The 21,829-nt window shown below is 39.2% G+C and overlaps 1 protein-coding gene across 13 annotated transcripts in view; it reads right to left on the bottom strand.

Annotated features, from left to right (window-relative positions):
- Positions 1–21,829, bottom strand: part of VPS13A (vacuolar protein sorting 13 homolog A) — a 293,421-nt gene that overhangs the window by 153,293 nt on the left and 118,299 nt on the right. For all 13 annotated transcript variants that reach the window (XR_010588882.1, XR_010588883.1, XM_042850566.2 and 10 more), the window contains 12 exons: positions 20,065–20,203; positions 9,878–9,962; positions 8,062–8,234; positions 6,324–6,480; positions 5,390–5,469; positions 5,141–5,200; positions 4,891–5,044; positions 3,709–3,825; positions 3,519–3,622; positions 2,861–3,028; positions 1,852–2,156; positions 947–1,094 (listed from right to left, as the gene is read on the bottom strand). Coding sequence is in view for 11 of the 13 variants with exons in the window: in XM_042850566.2 (XP_042706500.2) it covers positions 947–1,094; positions 1,852–2,156; positions 2,861–3,028; positions 3,519–3,622; positions 3,709–3,825; positions 4,891–5,044; positions 5,141–5,200; positions 5,390–5,469; positions 6,324–6,480; positions 8,062–8,234; positions 9,878–9,962; positions 20,065–20,203 (1,690 nt within the window). In the remaining 2 variants the exon portion in view is untranslated. The remainder of the gene's footprint in view (positions 1–946; positions 1,095–1,851; positions 2,157–2,860; positions 3,029–3,518; positions 3,623–3,708; positions 3,826–4,890; positions 5,045–5,140; positions 5,201–5,389; positions 5,470–6,323; positions 6,481–8,061; positions 8,235–9,877; positions 9,963–20,064; positions 20,204–21,829) is intronic.

Genomic DNA, 21,829 nt, shown 5'->3' with positions numbered 1-21,829 from the left:
GCAAAATTTCTTACTCCCTTGCAGTCCATTTCTCAAACATTCTCCTCTCCAAAATTTGTTCTCAAAAGAAGTATTTACTAACAAAGTAGGAGATTTATTTATTAGTTGGTAATGACTCTTTATGCTGCTATTAACACATTTGTCTTTGCTCAGAAGACTAGAACCATGAAAAACATTTGTATAAAGCCTTCTATGTACTTAAAATTAGCTTTGGCTAGAATTCAGCCTGTATATGCACACCCGCAATGGTTCACATATTATTTAGTTCAGCTATGCAAACTTTTAATTAAAAGCTAGGTAGCTGGGTATGAACTATTTTGCTATATGTGGGTATACATCTGTTAGCAGATGCATTTACAGCATGAATCATATTTGTTGAAAGTTGTCACATGGGGCTAGTCACATAATACTTTCCAACATGAAGTCATTAGTCTCGTTTCTAAGCCTGGCAAACCAACATATTTGTACAAATGTAGAACTCAAACCTTTCCCATATAGTCTTAATGAGAGTACACTGTGGAAAACACACATTTGTTCAATCCCGATTTTTAATTAATATAGGTTCAAACCCATATGAATAGGTTCTGAAAAAGAATACATGAACTTGTTTCAAACCATACCTGAAAGGGTGTACAAAATACCCAATACACAGGTAAATCAAGGATATTGCAGGTCAGGAGTGAGCTACATTATTATAATAATAAAGGAGAAATAATGTCTGACTGCATTTCACATTCTCCTTGCCCAGTGCTTGAAAAAGCCATTGTAAGCTCTCACTTATCACTCTGGTCCCCTCCTTTTTCAGCCCTTATCAGTGAAAATCCACTCCTCCTATACCTCTCTGAATCAAATTATAACCAAGTCAAGAAGTTTTGCTTTTGTGGGCAGTAAAATTCATTAGTTTCCCACAAATATTTTTGAGTAATTTCCAGTACTGGACACTTACATTCATAGGCTTAAGTCGTCCAAGTATTTTAATATCAGGCACTTCGCTATACCAGGCAGCAGCTAAATTTCGTTCAACAATAACTTCCAAATTTAGTGGCTGCAACAGCTGTATTTCACTTTGTAATGAACCTCTCTCAAAATGTGCTCTGTGGATAGAAATAAAATTATGTTCATAACTCAATATCCTTCACTTAATAATTTGAAGAACACAACTATGAAACATTTTTACATTTGCCATACCCTTTTGAATAGTTTCTATATGGAGAGGAATAGAACCTGTCCCTGTAAGCAGTGAATTCTGTGTGAGGATTAAGGTATGCTCAACAAGGATACCCCAATTGGATATTTCCTTCTATTGAAGGGTTTGTGTAGGTCAGTGGTTCTCAACTTATTTATCATTGTGGGCTGCATATGCATATGTTACCTGGGCTTCAGGAGCTGAGTGGCAGGGTAGCGGCAGCCCAGACCTCAACCCCTGCTGCGTGGGGCCGTCGGGCTGCCCGCCTTGAACCCTTGCCATGCGGGGGCGACCTGACACATCCCAGACCCCCACCGGGTGGCTGCCCCGGATCTCCAACCCTGCGAGGCAGGCCAGCAGCCCCGACCAGACCCCAACTCTGCCACGCTGGGCGATGGTGCAGCCCACAGAGTTTTCTGCTCTCTGCTGAAAACTGCTGGTGTAGGTGGATATTTTCCTTAAACAACAACCTTAATTATTTTCTCACAAACATTTCTGTTTGTGATTTATTTGTAGAGTGTCATGTACATTAATGATGCTATGTAAGTGATAAGCATAAACCTGTTCTTTAGATAAAAGCACTTCGCTTTGCAGAATTGTCAATATGAGATATTTCAGAAGAATTAAATTGACTTTAAAAAAAACATACATACATATGAGGTTACCTGTATAGTTTTAGTTCACTTAGCTTCACAGTCATAGAGTCAATAACAGGTGGAAGGCTACATTGTGCCTTTGTTTTAACAGAGAACTGATTCTTTACAGTAATTAGACCAAAATCAGCAACAAGGACATTAGTAGAGTCTGCTGACTGTGGCACTATGATTACAGGTGCTTTAATATTAATATCCAGTGCCATTCGGGAACTCCGTTGTGCCAGTTCTTTTACACCTGTAGCTGCTTTCTCTGCTGCTTGAACAGTTGCCTCGGTAATAGCTTCCTTAGCAGCTTGGAAGTTATTTATAAAAGCCTAGAAAATAATTAGAAACTGTCATTACATCTGATGCTATTAATCATGGGAATATTACATTTATTAATAATTAATTACCCTTTACAATTCCATCTCAAATGCTATATTATGTGTGGCAATATCACACACTCACCTAATTTGCCTATAGAGATTCTTGTATAGAGTAATTTCACTAGAAATGAAATATTTGTGTACAATTATTTCTATACTGTATATTAAAGATGTAGTCCCAACACTAAAGACCTTCCATCATGATTCTGAGGAATTACATGTAACCTATTCCAAGTTTGTGCATACTCGTTGGCTTTGGCAAATTGTATGAAAGAGGCATTCATTCTGATTGTTTTATACTCCAATGTCATGTGACAGGAAACTGTGTATGTGAGTTTAAAATCTGGTCATGTACCATAAAAAGAAGCGTGAGAGTAATGATGAATAATAATAATTGCAGATTTATAGAAGCATTGGAGTTTTAGCTTTTTAGTTCCAGCATGCGAATGTGGAGGAGTTGGAATTTTGTAATTTTGGAAGAAAAAACCTCTTTCAATTTATATATATATATATGAGCGCCCTTATTTTTATACAAGCTTCTGGTTATTGTTTGGAAATTGAAAGAGCCTCTTCCACTTCCAGTTGGACACAGCTACCTACATGTCTAAAAGAAGCTGGGGTAGAGTGGGAGGCAAGACAAAGATCTGACTTACCAAAATAGTTGAAACAAACTTGTTGACAAAAACTACTTGAATGCAACCAACAGTTAAATAAACCTGGCTGTCCACAATATTCATATTTGTATAGGCAGCACCATCTGTAGCATCCACGTATGACATCATTTTAAAACTGAAGACTTCTTTTCCTGTGATATAAAGAGCCTTAAAACAGAGAAAAGGGTAATTAATTCAAACCTAACCCGGAAAAAGTTCATTGAATAATTTTACTACAGCCTATTACAAAAATAAGTAATACTACATACTTCCAGGCTGCCTTTTATCTATGGATCTTAAAGAATTTTACAAATACTGAGTTTGAAAATCCATGGGAGAATTTTAAATATTGGACTATAATCTCAGCAGGTGTAAATCAGCTCACTGAAATCAGTATAGTAAGAAGCCATAAAGGCCAGCTTAGTGTATGAGTCACAGAAAGCTGTTTTTTTTAATACAGCAGTCACAGAGTTGTAGGGGGACTGACATTTAGGTTCTTGGACAATCAGATACATACCTCTTAGTGGGAACAATGATTCCAGCACCCACACAGAGCAATAGAGAAAATACTGCTAGATTGTAGACTCCAATAATTAAGCTAGAATTAGTGTCTGTCCACCAGGCAGCAGAAATCAATGGCATATATGAGAATTCGTACCTTTTTATACCATGCCATCTCATCAGAATCCATAATAATTATGTTCTTTAATTTTGCAAACACTTCAGTTGCTGCTTTCCTCATGATCACTTGGCAATCAAGACCTAAAAAAACCCCAAAATGCCACGTAAAAAAATGTACTGATATCTGTTAGTATTTTGTAACTACATGTTCAAACTTTCACTCTTACCTTCTATGTGAATTTCAGATATTCTGCGTTTTTGTTCTCTAATAAAAACCCGCAAACAGGATAAATCTGCACAGACATGAAGGTCTATGACATCCTCATACTTGGATTTTTTTGATGCTGTGAGAGAATTGAAACCAACACTAATATTATTGTTTGTATTATGCTAATACCTAGATCATAGTGATGATAAACACATATTACCCATTCAAGTTTAATTGTAGGCTCAGTTTGTATCTTTATTTAATTTTTAAAAAATAAACAAACACATATTGATCCTTTTCTAGTACAGAGGGAACAAAGTGCAGCTCCAAAAGGAAAACCAAATGCAATTCCAAGAGGTGAGGAAAATGGGTGTGAAAAGTGGCCTTTGTGCTCCTCTTATCCCTAGCCTACTCTGTACCTGGCCAATGCCCCGGCATAACTTAGAGCATTATACCAACTACCAATGGCTCCAAGAGCAAAAATGGCACCCAGGAATCTGCAGTGTATATAGGGAAGCCTCAAATCACACCACAATACATTAAGTGCATGTGGAACGGCATACTAGTCCATGGTCAGCATTTAAAATCTGCACACAACATCCAGCATTAGGGATCCGATACAGGTTTGAACAGGTGGGCATAAATCAAACCGGAACAGGGATCCAATTAAAACAGGTGCAGAACAACCAACAGCCAGACAGGTTCCAATTTACATATGGGATCAAACTGACATTAATCAGCCTATGCCCAACAACTCCGAAAAGGTTGAATGAGGGTGTCTGTACTAACCACTGACACAGTAAGAAAGAACTGGTTGAGGCCCCTAGTATATCCCTTGTATTGAGTGCCTGGATCCACAAAGATGCATAAAACTAATAGTTAACATTCTTACACAGCATTCTGCCTGAACACAATCCATTTCTGCTCTTCTCATGCTCTTTTTCATAAGTGCTAGTGACCAGTGGAGTGAAAAAAGTTTGATTTCAATGGTTATTCTTCCTTTCCTTCATTTTCAGTCATATAACGGCCTGAAGGGCTCTCTACTTCTCCATCGTCCAACAGTTAACATTTTCTCTGTCATCAAGAACTTCTCCCCTCTTATGAAACGAAGGATACTGTCACATGTCACATGTGGTGGAGGCTTGGGGATGAAGGGCAAAGCAAAAGGAAGCTGGGGGAACCAAGACAAAAAACAACTTACTTAATTTCTTAAGAACATCCTTTTTCTCTTCTTTTTCCTCGACTACCTCTTCTGTTATTTTAGTCTCTTGTTTTGGTAGAAGATTATTTAGGTAATTCATGGCATTGAGAAGTGCTTCATTATGCAAATGAACATCTAGAGAGGAGAAATTCACCTAGAAAAAAGGGCATTTTTAGCAGGAACATATTTTCCAAAAAAGATTTTTCCAAAATAAGAACACCACAAACTTCAAAACAAATGATAGTCGTACCTTTAACAGCTGCAGAACATTCTTGTAAGCAGTTTTCAACTCTGGTCCATTAATATCAGCCTATTACCCCAGAAAAAAATAATTAAAATAAAAATCTGCAAACTTCATACAGAAAGTTTACTGCAAAACCTACTACAGCTCCATGCATTTGACTTTTTAGATACCATATACACAAACTGAATTTTAAAGAAAGTCACCAGAAAGACTAAGGAAATCACATTTCTAAAGGTAGCTTTATTGTTTTCTTACCTTTACATATTCCAGTGTAAGAAGATCATCCTCTGTATTATCCAATGTTGTAATGATGTAAACAGGTTTGTCTTTATCATCTTTTTTTAAAAAAATTAATGTTAAAATAGCTTGGTTTACACTTATCTTTTTCAAGAAAATGCAAATAATTAAAACTTAATATACAAGTGTGTTATAATCAGTTATGCAAATGAATATGGGATTATAAAGCAGACTATCACTGTCACTGTAGCGTAGGATCAGCAGAGACTCACCCACAACCCCAGAATAACTGAATGTTTCTGCTAAAATGATCAGCAGCAAAACAATTAATGTTGACATTTGCATTGTGATCATTGCGAAGCATAGTTAGCGCCCCACTGCAATGAACCAAAGCAGTATAAATCTCTGAGTTGGATTTTATTCAGGAGGCAATTTCAAGAACACTAGTTCATGATTTGTGAGATTTCCTTTGCAATCATTAGGGCAAAAATATTTTTTTTAAATGAAAACCTAAAATATTACACACACACAACAAGGCAACCAGAGTGCATGCTGGTACAGTCTTATCGATGAAATAAAATGCAATTGCTGGAGATACACAGGTGATTCCCATGGTGGTTACAATCATGTGTCTTGTGGGACAGGATGATTGTAATAATAAAAAAGAAAAAAAAAACGGGTTCATGGAAGTGATGACATGTCCCATGTGGCCCAGGGGATTTTATGGATGATGCACTTTTCCTGGTATCAAAAGGGGTAAAATAAAAGAAATACTATCCATGAATAATTGGTTTCTCTCTCCCACTCTCATTTAAATAAGTTATTAATTTTTAAGGAATGGATCCTGGAACTTTAGCTGACATAAGGAAGCCCAAAAGACTTCCTGGAATGAACTTTTCACCGTACTACTGTAGGTTTGCAATCAGTTTTAGAGCATCATGTACATTCTTACCCATATACTCTGGACACAGTAAACAGACTTCTCTAAGAAAAGCATTTGCAGCCATATCAAATGTTCTGAATTTAAGTTCAGTGCCTAATCCTACAACTTCTAGCTGCAGCACAGGCTTTTCAGTACCATCAGCAAGACGACACAACTGAATTAAGACCTGAGGAAAAAACAACATAATAAGGCATAATGTGATAGTGGTGACACACAAAATACAGTTTCATCAGAGTTCGTATTCAATGAATATCCAATTCAAATATAATTTTAGACAGAAAATGTTCCTTGAAAAAACTCTGAAGAATATCCTTTCAGTATTAAAACTAACACTAGATGTTGCTATTTCTATAAAACAAACCAGCAAAACAAGAATGTGTACGAAATAAAACTTCATTCTTAAAAGCAGCTCCACAAACTGTTCAAGGAAGTTAATCTCATTCAGAGCCAGATTCTCAGTTTATGTAATCTAGTATAGCTCTATTGATTTCAAATGAGCTATGCTGATTTACATTGGCTGAGGATCTGTCCCTCTGTCCAAACATCATTTAAGACCGCAGTCCTGAACTAGTCACACAGCCACATTCAATGGAGAACCAGGGTGGTCTCATGGCACAGGCATTCCTTGTTTCCAGCTGCTTCTACAGGTCTTCAGGTTCTTCACTTCAAAGAGAACAATCGAAACAAGGAGACCAAATCTCTCTCTCTCTACTAGAGCCTGCTCCTACATATGAAGTAGAGGAAACAGGAGCTCCCCTCAAGTACTAAAGCGAACGAATGGGAAAGGAACTCCTCTATCAACGTAATCTACGTTATGAAATAGTTTAAGGCCCCCGTTATAAGCTAATTTCAAATATAGAAAGTATTAGATTTTATGTATGGATAAGACTTTCAGAATTACACTTATTCTTAGTCTGTCAACTTTGTGGGAGAGGGGCTGCATCTTGCGTCTGGAGAGGACTTACCATATTGAAGGTATTACCATAATCCAAACAAAAATAATTATTTTCAGGATTTTTATGAGCCAAGTGTTCTGTATGAGAGCACAAGACAACTCATTAAAACCTTATTTCGTATAATGTCTTTCATACAAGCACTAACCTGAGGTAGCTTTACAGAATTAAAAAGACAGTGCATAGCATATGGTATAAATTATAGGGAAAAATAATGAAAAAAACCAACCTGCAGTGAATATGCCAAATATTTAGTCATGAGACCAATAACAGAGGCCAAGAGAAACCAAAGATAGCTAGCAAAATGAATACTGCTAGATTTTAAGGTAATTGTTATAAGATGGAGCATTAATGGCAGAAAGGCTGTTCCAGATGGAAGGAGTACAGAGACGGCTCTCCCACTGACCATGCAAAGTTTTGGAGAGTGGGAGACAAAGCTGGGAGGTAAAAGGGAACAAGAACATAGTTTTGTTTTTAAAAAAAGGATAGGGTAAAAGTAAACTCAAAAATGAAATGAATGGAAAGATAGTGGAGGTGTTTGAGAATAGAGTAAAGGGATGTACTTCTTGATGCAGACAAGAAGGCAGGGAGCTGCATCCTGCACATGTTAGACTTTGGAGAGTTGGGACTTGGAGGCCACAGAAGAGCTGCAGCCATCAAAGCAAGAGGCAACAATGGCATTAATGAGGATTTGAACATAGGTGGATTCAAGTAAGCAACATACATGAACCAGGTTGTAGAGATGCTACAGGTAGACTACAATATATTTAGGAGAAAGAAAAAAGTGACATTACCTCAGATATTTCAAATCTTAGCTGGAATTCTGTCATATTCTTCAAAGATTCTTGCTTCTGTAACCTTTTTCTTCTGACACTGTTAACTCTGGTCAGAGAGCCAGAAGATGCTTCAAAAAATGGCATCTCCTCCACAGGACTGGTGGGGGCATCATAAAATTCTTCTTCCGATTCTAAGTTTAAAGTTCTATTAATGATCACTTCGTGAATATTTAAATTTCATACCAACACTTATTTTGCAATATAGTACAGAATTTATTTGAAATATCATCTATAAATAATTACACATGAGTATGGTAAGATTATTATCTAGTAAATAATTAGATACAATCAATGATAAGGTTAAAGCTTTTAAAGGGTTCTTTGAATGAGTGTATTTTGGAGATGCCATTTCTTGGCAAGAGTGAATGTGTGATATATAGAGAAGATATGTATGTGACAGAAGGTCTATATGCACCATATGGAGCAAAACACAGGAATGAAATTAAAATAATGCACAAGCAACTATTAAAATAATAAATAATTAAACAGCTCCACATACAATGTAATACAAGTAAAATCAGAAATATATCTATTTGAAATCTAGTCTTTTTTTTTTTAAATTAGTTAAAAGTGGTTACAGATACATCTGTCTTTGGTTGGTCGGTCGGTCTGTCTCTCTCTCTCTCTCATCTTTTGTAATTTTTAAAAAATGTTTTACTCTCCATTGTTGCTATGTGAATAACTCTCAAACAACTGGGGAAGTGAACTACACTCTGCATTGAGAGCTCTCAGTGTAAATTAAAAAAGAAGAGAATTATATTTTTCTCTAATTTCTTTTAAATAATCATATATATTACATGTAAAAGTAAGCAAAAATGGTCAGATATTTTGATATTGATCTTTTATGTTTAAGGAGGTCTTTAATACTAGAAATAACATTAACCTATGTAACTAAACTTTTTAAATGTAATCGATAAATCTATGGGATTTTATAACCGCATTATAAACATATGTATTCAAAAGTGATTTGTCTCTAATAGCACATCTTCTATTTGATCCTTATTATTTCATTGCAGTATCATTCAGAAAAAAATCATGAGCTAGAATGAGGAAGCCTTAAGCAAGCGTATTTTCAGCAGCAGCAAAAACATATAAAATACTGGATTTTTTTTTTTTTTTGGCATGAACATCTCCTTCTTGCCCTGCCCCAAATGTGCTCCTTTGTGGGAATGCTCTTTTCAAAAAGCCAAAACTCTGCTGCACACAAGCTTCCAAATGGCTACTTATAAACATACTGTAAATTTTGAACTTGTTATTAATTATTAATTTATGCAGTCTCATGAAAAAATTCTGACCATTAAAACAAATTTTGCACAGAGATTTTAAAAGAAAGTAAAAGGTAAATTAAACCCTCTCACACTTGAACATACTACCATCCAGCATATTCAAAGCATAAAAAAGGAAACAGGCAGCAAAAGAAGTATCACCATTCCTGTTTGTTAGTAAACATACAATGAAATAGTTATGATATTTTAGTATGTGAGAAACATTAAACAACACAACAGTTCTCTCCACATCACCCGACTCTTCCAATTGGGGAAGAAAATGATACATACTCAGAAGCTTGATCATATCTTTATGCTCAACATGAACTTAAGAGTCTGAGCCCCAAAGTACTAACTTTGCTCCACAATGCCACATTAGACTATTGTAGTTTTTTATGTTTACTTTTCACCATCTTTGTATTCTTAATACTCCACTTAATTTAATAATTTTTATTGACATATTATAGTACCTATTTAAGAAAATGTGTTCTAAAATAGCTTATCTTTACCTGACTCAGTTAATGAATGAAGTTCCAAAAGAGGAAGTACATTTTGTGAAATTTGTGGCGTTGCAAGCAGAGGAGTTACTGCAATCTGAAACAGAAGACAACATGAAAAAAAACGAATTTAAAAATATTTTCATTCAATTCTTTCCATTTTGACTGACTACAGCTATTTCAGACAACTAATTAGTTTATATTTTAAGACTTTATATTAACGAGAAAGAAAACATTTTTGTATCATGATTTTTAATTACCTGTTAAAAATAACATCTTAAATCAGAAGTTTTCAAAATGTGGACATGCCCTTCTGGGAAAGGCATGAAGACCTGGCGGGTCACGAAGGGCAGGGGTCAGCATGAGTCTCTGGTCCAGCAAGGGAAGTGGATGGGACTCTGTGTGGGCAGTCCTGGCTGCCAGGACCAGGCTCCCTGCCTGTCTCACTCCCTCACCGCTACAGCTGCAGCAGCCACCAACTGGCAGTTACCCTTCTCTGGTGGGAAGGCCGGCAGAGACTCTGCAAGTGGGGAGTGGAAGGCTGAACACAAGGAGTACTGAGCCCCCTACCAGACAGGGCCCCCTCCTGATTCCAGCCCTTCAGCGCAGCCCAAGAGCACAGAGTGCTGTACTCTTCCCCTGCCAGAAAGAGCCTGGAGAAGTAAGTGAAGTAGGAGAAGTAGATGGGGCTATGCTGAAGGGCCAGGGTCAATAGGGGGCGCTGTCTGGCAGGGGCCAGTACTCATGGGGTACAGCCTTATGCTCTCCTCCTGACCCCAGCCCTTCAGCACAGCACTGTGGGGAGCGAGATGGGCAGGACCTGGGTCCCAGCAGCCAAGAAAAACCAAGTGCTGCAGGGAGCTGAAGGCTTCTTTAAGTTCCACATGGTGAGCACCCCCGATCTCCCTGGGTACTGGGCACCTCATCCTCGAACCCAGCTCCTGCCTCCTTCCCAACCCCTAACGCTTCTTGCCTGCTCCTACTGTGTAACTCCCTGTCTTTTGCCCCGGTCTCCCCTCCACCTGTCTCTCCTGCACTACTCCTAACTCCCCCATCTCCCCTACCCATTACCCCTCGCCTTCCACCTCGCCTCCTCACCATAATTTCCTCTTTTGTACCCACCACAGCACCCCTTATACCTACCACTACCCCTTAGATTCTTCTTTCTCTGCATCTCTAGGCCCTGCTGTTAGCCACATAAGGAGAAGTGAAGTAGCCCCTAAAAGTAATAAGGGAGCCCACCCCATCCCCAGATGCCTTTGAGCACTGCCACCAGCTGCATTTCATTTTTGGTTTTTACCAATTTTTCCAGATTTTTAAATTAAAATAATAAGAGAAAATAAGGGCCATACTAAGAATTTTTTCTTGTTTCTTCAAAATACTGTTGATAAAATAAAAATTCTCCTTCAGAAAGATCCTGTTGCTGCCATTACACATGGGTTTTGTCCCTCAAATCACAAGATTACCAGAGCATAGTACCAAAACTTCACTGACCAATGTGCTCATGCCAAGTCAGCACCTTCTAACTCCCACATGCTATAGCTGATGTGAGTGTGAGGTTTCACTCAGATGTTCTTTCTACTCAGTGGAGATCAATTGTTTTGGTGTTCGATACTTGTGAGTGAATGGAATGTTTTGTGAAGTAAAAATTTGACCATGTTGATCCTGGGGAAGGAATAAATAGAGCCAGGAAAAAGAAAAATAGGAAATATCCTTCCTGCTTGGACTTGGGGTTCACATAGTTCTCAACTGCAATGTGTTGTTTGTGCTGCAGTTCTTCCTCAGATTAGCATGAAACCAAGAAAACTGAAGTGCCATTTGGAGACCAAACATCATGCCCTCAAAGATAAAACCACAGGATTGTTTTGTTTTGTTTTTTAAACAAAAGCTCTTTCAACTGAAAGGACAGATAAATCAAAGAACACTGTGCTACCCCTGCCAAAGCACTTTAAGCATCTGATGCTCTCATGTCAAACAGCAAGAAGTGGAAAGTCCCATTTGATTGGTCAGTCATGTGCTGCCAGCAGCAATTGAAATGGCATCGATAATATGGGGGAAGAAGATTGCTGACCAACAGTCTCACGCTAGTATCTGAAAACAAAGTTAGCTGCAGAATTGCTGAGATGGCAGGAGATGTCAAGGAGCAGATCGTCAAAGCCCTTTTTTCACACTACAAGTTGACGAGAGCACTGACTTTGCCAATGCAGCACAAATGATGGTTTTCATAAGAGACATCTACTCATCTCAGATCAAAAGAGACTTTATTTTGCCATTCTGTCCCAACAAGAACTACGGCAAGGAGTTGTTCAAAATTTTAGACCAGTACATGACGGATAAAAACATTTAGTAGAATCATTGTGTCAAGATTTGTATGGATGGGGCAAAAGTCATGACTGATGCAATAGTGAACTTGTTGCTCAGATGATAGCTGTTGCACCATACAGTTGCTCAGAGAGGCACTAGCCTTGAATGCAATCCCAAAAGCAAATCTCAGATGTACTGATCGCTGCTGTCAAAGTTGTGAACTTCATAAAAGCTTGACCACCAAACTTATGCCTCTCCTCAGTGCTATGTGAAAAAATAGGATTGCTGCACCAGAAACTTGTGCTTCAGACAGAAGTTAGATTGTCGTCACATAATAAATTTCTGGCAAGAATCTGGAAACTCAGGAAGGAGCGTCATATGTTTTTGAGAAACTCTGAAACACCATTTCACCATTACTTCCATGACCAGCAATTCCAGGTTTTATTGGGCTATGTGGCTGACATTTGACAAGCTCAATGAACTTAACCTTTCATTGAAAGATAAGAACTGAACAGTTTCTTTATCCACAAAAATGTACAGAGGTTTGCCAATATCTTTTGCTATGGAGGGAGTATTTATATGCCGCAAGACAATGTAACTATGTTCCCGATATTGTCTACTGTCATTATGGACTGTGAAATGTTCTAAAAGTTAAGTATGTAATTCATCTTTGAATATTTGTCTCAGCTTTGCACACAGTTCAGCAAACATTTTCCCAAAAGAGAGAGAAATGAATTGCAGGATTTCACCTGGGTTTGAAAGCTGTTTTCAGAGGATTTCATACCAAAGGTCAAGACTGGCATGAGTCTAAAAGAGAATTTGATTGACTTCGCTGATAACTCTGTTTTGAGAGAGAATTTAAAGCACACCTCTTGATTAGTTCTTCCTCTCAGTTTAAAAAGAATTCCCCAAACTGCCCCCAACTCAAAATACTTATTCATTTTGCCTCAAGATATCTATCTGAAGTACGCTTTTCTAGATATATATACACACACACACACACACACACACACACACACACACAGAGAGAGAGAGAGAGAGAGAGAGAGAGAGAGAGAGAGGGAGGGGCGCCATTTGAATGTAAAGACTGGTTTGCAACTGAAACTCTTCAAAATCAGAGATTTCATAAATCGTGCCAGCAAACACATTTCTCCTACTCACTGAGACAAATGCAAGTCATTAAGTGTTCTTTTATGTCAGAGGCTTTCAATCTTTTTCATCTGTGGACCTCTAAAAAATTTCAAATGGAGGTACAGACCCCTTTGGAAATCTTAAACATAGTCTGAGGACCACCAGTGGTTCACAGAGCACAGGTTGAAAACCACTGTTTTGTGTTGACGTTTACCCAGTAGAAGGACTGTGGTGCTGTGCTATTTATGTTGCTTTCTGTCTAAGCAGTATGTTTTGTTAGCCAAGAAAATAAAATCCTCTTGTTCTATGCAAAAATACTGTTTCTTAGTATGGGGGTTGCGGGAGGCGCATGCTCATGGGACATCAGTCTCCAAAGAGAGGGTCAGCAAAAAAATGTTTGTGACACTCTGCCTTAGGGTATTACAATTTAAGAAGAGAGAAATGGGGCAAAGCAAGGCCTCACAAATCAGGTGGAAGCAGCAGCTAATAGAAGCTCCCCCAAGTGCTATAAGATGACAATGGGAGGTATGCAAAAAAGGGCTGGAAGCTCTATTTCACAGATTCAAGAGACAGGGAGGATGGAAAAGATGGACCTGGATAGAGGTAGGAAGAGGACAGCTGGACCTGGAAGCTCTATCTTCACAGGGCTGGAGGAAACCAGAAGGCAGGGCAGGGGCTGGAGGCTCCCCCACAAGCAAGGGGGAGGAGGGAGTGGAAGAAAGCACATACTAGAAAGCTTCCTCATCTCCCTTTGATCGCTCCCTGTAAGCTTCAGAGACTACAAGGAACAGATGGTCCTCCTCAGACTTCTTCACAGTACTGGAGAATGTAGAAGGCAGCAGATGCTGGTGGAGTTTTTGATTGGGGATGTACATTTCTATTCTAGTCTACATAGATTTTTATACCATAGTCATCACCATGAAGTCTGAGCATTTTCCAGTAGTATATTAAGCAACACATCTAGACATCTGTCAACACGCACACACAGAGCTATGTGTTTATATTAGAGACGGCGAACTCAAAGAAATGCCTTGCACTTGGAGTGGAAAGTATAAGATCTGCGATGGACCGTAGTTCTCGGAGAAGTTCATTTGACAGACACAGACACACGAAAACATTCTGGGGAGTAGCAGAGCCAAGCAGCAACTGGGAGCTAGAGGGAATTTTACCATTTGAACACTAAGAGAGGACAAAGGAGCAGAAGACTGTGGGGAAATAGAAGTCTTCACTTCTCAATGGGACCATTGTGATGACCAGGAGGAAAATCACTTTAGCTGAGAGATGTAAAAATCACCATGAAGCCAGATGCTCAAAGGTGACCCATCAGAGCTGACAATATCAGCTTTGAGACCCAGAGTGGTGCTGGGTCCCTAACTGGAGGGCACAGTCTATTTATACCCTTTAGAAATCTGACCGTCACTGGGTTAGAACATACAGGCCAACTTTCCACCAGGGGGTGGAAAGCTGAGATTGCAACCAAGTGAACTCTTAAAGAGCTAACTGAAAAACCCAACTCCTTTAGGTAGAGTAAGTATTCCAAAATGTCATGCACCTTAGCCTATCTAGGATGAAGGGAAGCTTCACTGCCTGGACTAGATAGAAAAAAAGCTTTCATTTCATAAGATAAATATATCTGGTGAATGGCTTTCTCCTGTTCAGTAAAATGTTCCGAACAGTGAAAGAGCAATCTGTTTCCCCTTGGGTTAACTACTCAGCATCCATGCAATAAAGAGAGGGTTGTGAGGATTTGGATGTAGAAAATGTCTCTGATTCTGAGATGATGTCTCTGCTGTGAGTAGGAGAGAAAGCATTAGAGGGTCTGAGAACCAGAGCTGCTTAGGCCAAGCAAGCACTATTTAAGATCAATTTGGTATGGTGCTGTGAATTTGAGAACTACCGGGGAATTAAAGGTATGGGAGGGAAAACAAAACAGGCTGCCCTTCCACTGAAAGAACATATCCGTTATTGAAACTGGACTGTGACTCACTCTGGAACAGACCTGCTAGCATTTCCTGTTCTGTATTGGGGCAAACAGATCTACTACAGGTGTTCACCAAGTCTGGAATATCGACCTGACCACTTCAGTTCTGAGAGACCATTCATGCTTCATTCTGAAGGATCTGAGGAGGTGATCTGTGAGGCAATTCTGCATAACCAGAAGGTGTGAAACTTTGTGCATCACTGAGTTCTGAATGCAAAAATTTCTAAGACTTATTGCTTCCTGGCAAAACTAGTCCCATCTGGTTACTCCACCTGTTTAAATAGAGCATTCGCAATGGTGTGGTCAATAAGAACTTATACCATACTGGCATTAACATGTAGCAGGAAGCTTGGACAGGCATCAGACTGTGCTAAGTTAGAGTATATTTATGTATACAGCCAGCTCCTGATTCAACCACAGGGCTTGGAAATCCCCTAAGTGTGCTCCCCAGCCTAAGGACAATGTCTGTTCCAAGAGGGAAGGGAAGGTGAGAAGGGAACCTCAGTGCAGACACAGGACAGGTTCATCCACCAGTTCAACGAGGACACAACTCTGGCTGGTACATGAACCAGCATGTCAAGTTGATGTTTTATTGGACAATAAATAGACTTCAACCACCCTGTATGAACCTCAGGTAATCTGGTATGCTGAGTCACATGTGTGTAAGCTACCATGCGTCCTAGGAGTCTTCAGCAATTTCTTACACTAGGGTGGACAGCTGCATGAAAACAGGCAAAGTCAAAAGCAGCATACCAATCATTGGGTTCTAGGGAAGGAATAATGGAAACCAGGGAAACCATGCAAAACGTTTTCTTGATAAATCTGTTTAAGTTTCACAGGTATAGGAGAGGCCACAGGCCCCCTGGGGACATCAGTATGAGGAAATAAGAGTAAACCCCCTTTCTCCAGTGCTGTGGAAGTACTTTCACTATAGTTCCTAAATTGAACAGAGTCTGTATCTCTCACTTGATAACAGACTCCTGAGATTGATTGGTTCCTGAAAAGCAATGGGCACGGGAAGAAGGGATGGAGAGAAACTGATCTGTTTTAACAGCATTCCAAGCACCAAGGAAGTGAGACAGCTTATTCCTTAAGAGAGCAGTACAGCAAGGAGGATCCCGATGGATTGATATGCTCATCTCATCCAAAAAGTCAGACAGGCTGTTTTGAGGTGGGTGGTTGCTTAGATAAAGCAACAGCAAGAGTAGTCTCCTCCTCCAAGACTTATTTCTCCTTTTATCCTGATAAAGTTGACTTGGGATATAAAAGGCCTGCCTCTGCTCTACTGAGTACAATACTGTTTTCTCTTAGGAGCTGGCATTTAGATGAGCAAGGACCAGAATCCTTGAATCTGGAATCCTTGACAGAATGTAAAGCCGCCTGCACTTTTTCGAACAAGAGTTACATCCCTCAAAGGGTAGGTCCTCAATAGTTTGTTGAATTTTCATAAGTATGCTGAAAGACTGCAACCAGGAGGAACTACACATGGTCACTGCCATTGCCGCCATCATCCTGGTCACTGAGCAAGCTACATCTAGTGCAGTTTAGAGGGTTGTTCTCATGACCAGATGACCTTCAGCAAGTATCGCCTGGAACAACTCATTGGATTTCTCCAGTAATATAGCCAAGAATTTGCACATCATGTCCCAATAAAGAAAAATCGCATAAAAAATAAAAAGTCCTTGATTATTGGCGATATGAATTTGCAGTCCTAATGTTGAATAAATCTGCCAACAAAGTCAGTCCTGTTTTCTTTTTACTTTTTGTCCTTGGGGATAGATTTCATGAGGCCCTGGCACACTTTCATTAACTGTCATAACCAAAGACCCTGGGGTCAGGTGGGAGTAAAAGTATTCAAGTTCTTGTGAAGGAACCTGGTATCTATACTCAATTCTTTTAATATGGGAGGTAAGAATGAGGGTGTCTGCCAGAGCATCTCTGTAGGATCCAACATAGCTTCAGTAATATGCAATGCCACTTTATCAGGTGCAGTAGTGTGGAGGATGTACACCAACTTGTGTGGATTCTCCTGAACTAGCTCCACCTGTATGTCCAAAGATGTAGCCACCCTCTTAACTAGTTCCTGCTACATTTGATAGTCATCGGGTATTGGAAAGGAAGACTTCTGAACCAACACCTCATCTGGAGATAAAGTAGAATTCATGGGAAGGGGAGTGACTTTAGTTGATTCTGAGGGTCTAGTTACATACGTTTTTGGTACGAATGATTCCTTCGAGGCAGCATGGTCTTGGGCCACAATGGGGGAGGCTGATCTTAAGGTGGGGGGGGGGGGAGCATACCCCAAGTATTCCAGTAGGAGGATTGTGGAAGACCATAAGGCCAATTATGACATCCCCATAAAGTCTTCTCTCTAGACCTGTACCTGTAAGCACGCCTACGGCATTCATGAAAGAATATTTCTAAAGGAGAGGGGAGACCCAGGACCTGTAATGTGTGTGAGAGGCATACAATCCAACCTCTGACTCTGAGTAGAAAGAGGAATAGCCCGTTGAACAATGTGGTGCAGTTCTGGGCAGAAACACTGGAGGCTGAAAGGGTGATTGATGTGTGGACATCAGTCTATGAGTCTTTTTCACAGTCAGTGCCAAGGTGAAAAATGGTGGTGGATCCGGGGCTGCAATGGTATGTACTGACACTGGTCTGAGAGTGGTCCTGAAATTTGCATAGCTGAAGGGGATGGTCCATGTGAGTTTGTAGCAGTGGAAAGTCCAGCACCAAGAAGCATAGGAGGTCCTTAGTCACCTCACATGTCTCTGGCATTGTCGACACCAACAAGGCTCACTGCAATCCACTGTGTGGCAGTGCTGAAATGGAGGCTGGTTCCACAATAGAAAGGGTAGTTAGTGCTGGTCTCAACAATAGCAAGGATGGCATTGGAGTCAGCAACAGCTATCCATCGGTACTGGGGAACACTGAGCTGGGTCTCGCACTCTAATCTTCATATCCAAGCAACTCTGTAAAGTATCTATCAGGGGACAACAAGATTCTGAAACCTTTATGGTGGCAGAGGAGGTATTCTTTGCACTAGTTGTCTGAGGATGCTCCCAAGTCTTCTGCCATTTGCTCAAGGAGCCCACAGAGGAAGGATATCATTTCCTTTGATATTCCAATTGAGAAGGAGATTCAGACAAATAAAAAGATGCATTCCTAAACGGAGTAACATCTGCCCTGACAGGTATCGCTATAGAAAAATCTTCAGCTTTGGTGCACTGGGTAAGCACTCCTAATGTTAAATGGACATTTGCAATCACTTGAAGAAAAGCTGAAGACTGCTCATCCAGCATGTGCTAGATTTTTTTATTGGTATTGAATGAGGAGAGAACTAGCTTCTGAAGCTTGTGGTACAGAAGCAGGGACAATGCAAATTATCACCTTATTGTGAAAATACACTACCAAGATTCCAATGACAAAGTCCTCAGCTCAAACACATTGCAATCAGATGTCAGTATCTGTCTAAAAAATGCACCAGCTGAAAGTGGCTAGACAAGTGAGCTGAAACTTCTGCTTATAGCAAGGATAAATTGCTTGCTTTACTATTACCTCAACAGCTTTTAATGCAGAAGACTGGTGACTTCCTTCTCCCTCTAATGGGGCCCATTATTGAGATGGCTAACTAGAATAGGCAGGCAGAGACTGCTTCTAAATGTAAAAGACCGCAAGGGAGCAGCAAGAGAGGCTCAGAGCTCTGGTCTCTTCTGGAAGTGGGGAACAGTAACTGCTGAGTACCATGGAGCAAACTGCATAATAAAGTGGCAGGGTCCTGAAGACAAGTAGAGAGATTCCTATCTACAAACAAACTGACCTGGACCCAAATTTAAATCTTTTAAAAAGATTTATTTCTCTCTCTGTTGCTTAGGAAAAGCAGGATATCTAGAAACTTCTTGTCACTGGTTGCCAGGATGCAGTTTTCACTTGGTTGTGTTCCTGAAGGGGGAACCCAAACCGTAACAAAGTAAATTAAAGATTTGTTCCTGTCTCTTCAACTGCACAGCCAAGGTAAAACCCAAAGTTTTACTGACTAAAGCACATTATGTAATCAAGACAAGACGCTCTGCGAAATAGAAACTCCGTTAACGGGGTTTGAGGTAGCTAATTAAAAACTGCTCATTCGTTAAAAGGGCACTATCCAGTTAAATCTGGGTCAGAATTTATGTTTTCTAAAAATTAACTATTTATATAACTTAAAACTAACAGAATTATTTCCATGATTTTGTTTTAACAGAAATACAAACAAGGTTTGTTTTGTTTCTTTAAAATGAGTTGCAACCCAAGCTTTGCAGTAACAACTACTAGCACATTAAAACCTGAATGTGAAATTAAAGCAACTAATTTTAAACAGAAGTGAGAATAAACAATAGACAGACAAGATGAATGTAAAACAAATTAATTGTTGTAGTGAAAAGTAAACTAGATTTCAAATATTATTTTATTTTTACCGAAGTAGTATACTAGCAACATAGGTAAGGATATTTTTAAAATTATATGAAAATATTTGATAATTAGGGGGTTAATGAAGCTAAACTTCACCAGGCAGCCACACTACAGATACAGTATAGTAACATATGTAAGCAAAACTTGTATTTGGTTCTACAGTGGTAGAAAGTGGATTGTGATTTTCAAAGGAGCTTAAGGGAGTTAGGTGCCCAATTCCCATTAAAAGTCAAAGGGTGTTGGGCTCTTAACTCCTGTAAGCTCCTTGTAAAACCCAAGTCTTATATATTTTAGTAAACTATTTTTCTACCATTTAAAAAATTTAGCTTACCTGAGCTGGCTTGGGAGCAGACATGGTAGCAGGACCACTTTCTGGTTTAGGAATGCTGTCAATTAGCTCCAAGATACCCATCAGCTTTTGGTCAGAGATTTGAACAGAGAGCAAAGGCAGTTGTCCAAAAATTTTGAATCTGTTACATAAATAATTACAGTTATTTCAAATGGATGCATCCATTAAAATGCTGCATTCGTTTTCTTATTACTAACAACATACTTACTTGGCTGCAAATTACAGAAACAGAAAAAAAATACTAAATGTAAGATATATTTCATTTATATTTGAGGAAAAAAGTTATTTAATCTAAACAAAACTGTTGCTGAACTCATCTTCCATCAGATATCTGAGCAATTCTAAGTTCCTTCCTGCTACCATGTTCTGTGAAAGGAAGACTCCAAATATCAATTTTAGGGGTACTTTACCCACTTCTGATTTTTCACATCCCACAACCAGGAAGTCCTCCCTGTTATTTACTTGTTTTATTGTATTATTTATAACACATTACTTAAATAGTTTTATATTTACACAGTACTTTATGAAGTAAAACACATTTTCTCTATCCCAAGAAGCGCGCAATCTAGCACGCCAATCTAGCAAAGCACTTAAGTGTTTTGTTGCGTAGAGGCTCTATTATACACAAGAAACCAAAACAGTATATGGGGCAACAGTTCAGGAAAAGTCGAGACAAAAGAATGCATGAAGAATTTCTAAAACAAGTCAAAGTTAAGCAAGAATTTAAAGGAGGTAGATGCTGGAAGACAGGAAATGGGACTTTTCCAAACAGAGGCGCTGATCCTGCAAAGTCTTACACACATTTAACTTTAGGTGCTGCAAGTAGACTGATTTGAAGTCCTGTGGTATACCTAAGTCTTTGCAGGACTAGGACCATAAGAAGCAGCATAATTAGGTGTGAACCAGAGACTAAGAAAGCAGTTTGAAATCAAAGATTTTCAACTTCTATAATCCAGCTACATCTGCTTCTCAGTTTAAATATAGAACTGCAACACCTCCTCATTCTTGGACAAGCCAATCTCTTTAAACTGTACTGAAATTTCAAATTGAATCACCAGGTCTCTAGGTCTGACCAAGTCAGATTTCTTTCTGTAATAAGAACTTTTAAGAGTTCTTCTTCAGTAGTGTCCATAGTTTCAATATGTCTATAGAGACATTTCAAACTGCCTTTTTGTCTCTTCTATTTTTGCTTTGTCCCTTGGGAACTGGCAAAGTCTATGATCACTACCTGACCTGAAAGTACTTGCCCACCTACTGCCTAGGTGATCTGCAATCCAAGACTCTTAATAGTTACCATTGCTCCTGGATTTAAAGATAGCAGAAGCGGTCAGAAGCTTTTTAGCTTTTGACTTAAAAAGAAATTGGGCCTTTCCTTGGAAATGAAGACTGACACAGTCTTTGTTACCATTCGCTCCTACGATGTGCTTTAACTATGCACCGCCATCTGTGTCTGTATTCAGCAAGCATACTATATACGGCTTTTATTTTATAGGTTTTTGGAATACATTGAAGGTTTGAGATGACACATTGCTCACACAGTGGTGGTACACAGAAGGTAAAATGACTGATAGGCAGCTGATGAAGCATCAGAAAAGAGGGCAATGAATAACAGCTGCAGCAGCAGAAATTCTTGTAGGAACAGCAGATTGAAGGGGACAAGGAAGGGGAATGGACCAGGAGCCTTATAGTGGAGAATCAGTAGAAGAAATACCCACAGAAGCAGGTTAACCAGAACTGGGAATGACCA

Source organism: Chrysemys picta, chromosome 6 (assembly GCF_011386835.1).
Source record: "Chrysemys picta bellii isolate R12L10 chromosome 6, ASM1138683v2, whole genome shotgun sequence".
In the NCBI taxonomy this organism is placed as follows: domain Eukaryota; kingdom Metazoa; phylum Chordata; order Testudines; family Emydidae; genus Chrysemys; species Chrysemys picta.
The sequence above is the reverse complement of the archived record's forward strand: the minus strand, read 5'-3'. Positions and strand labels throughout refer to the sequence as shown.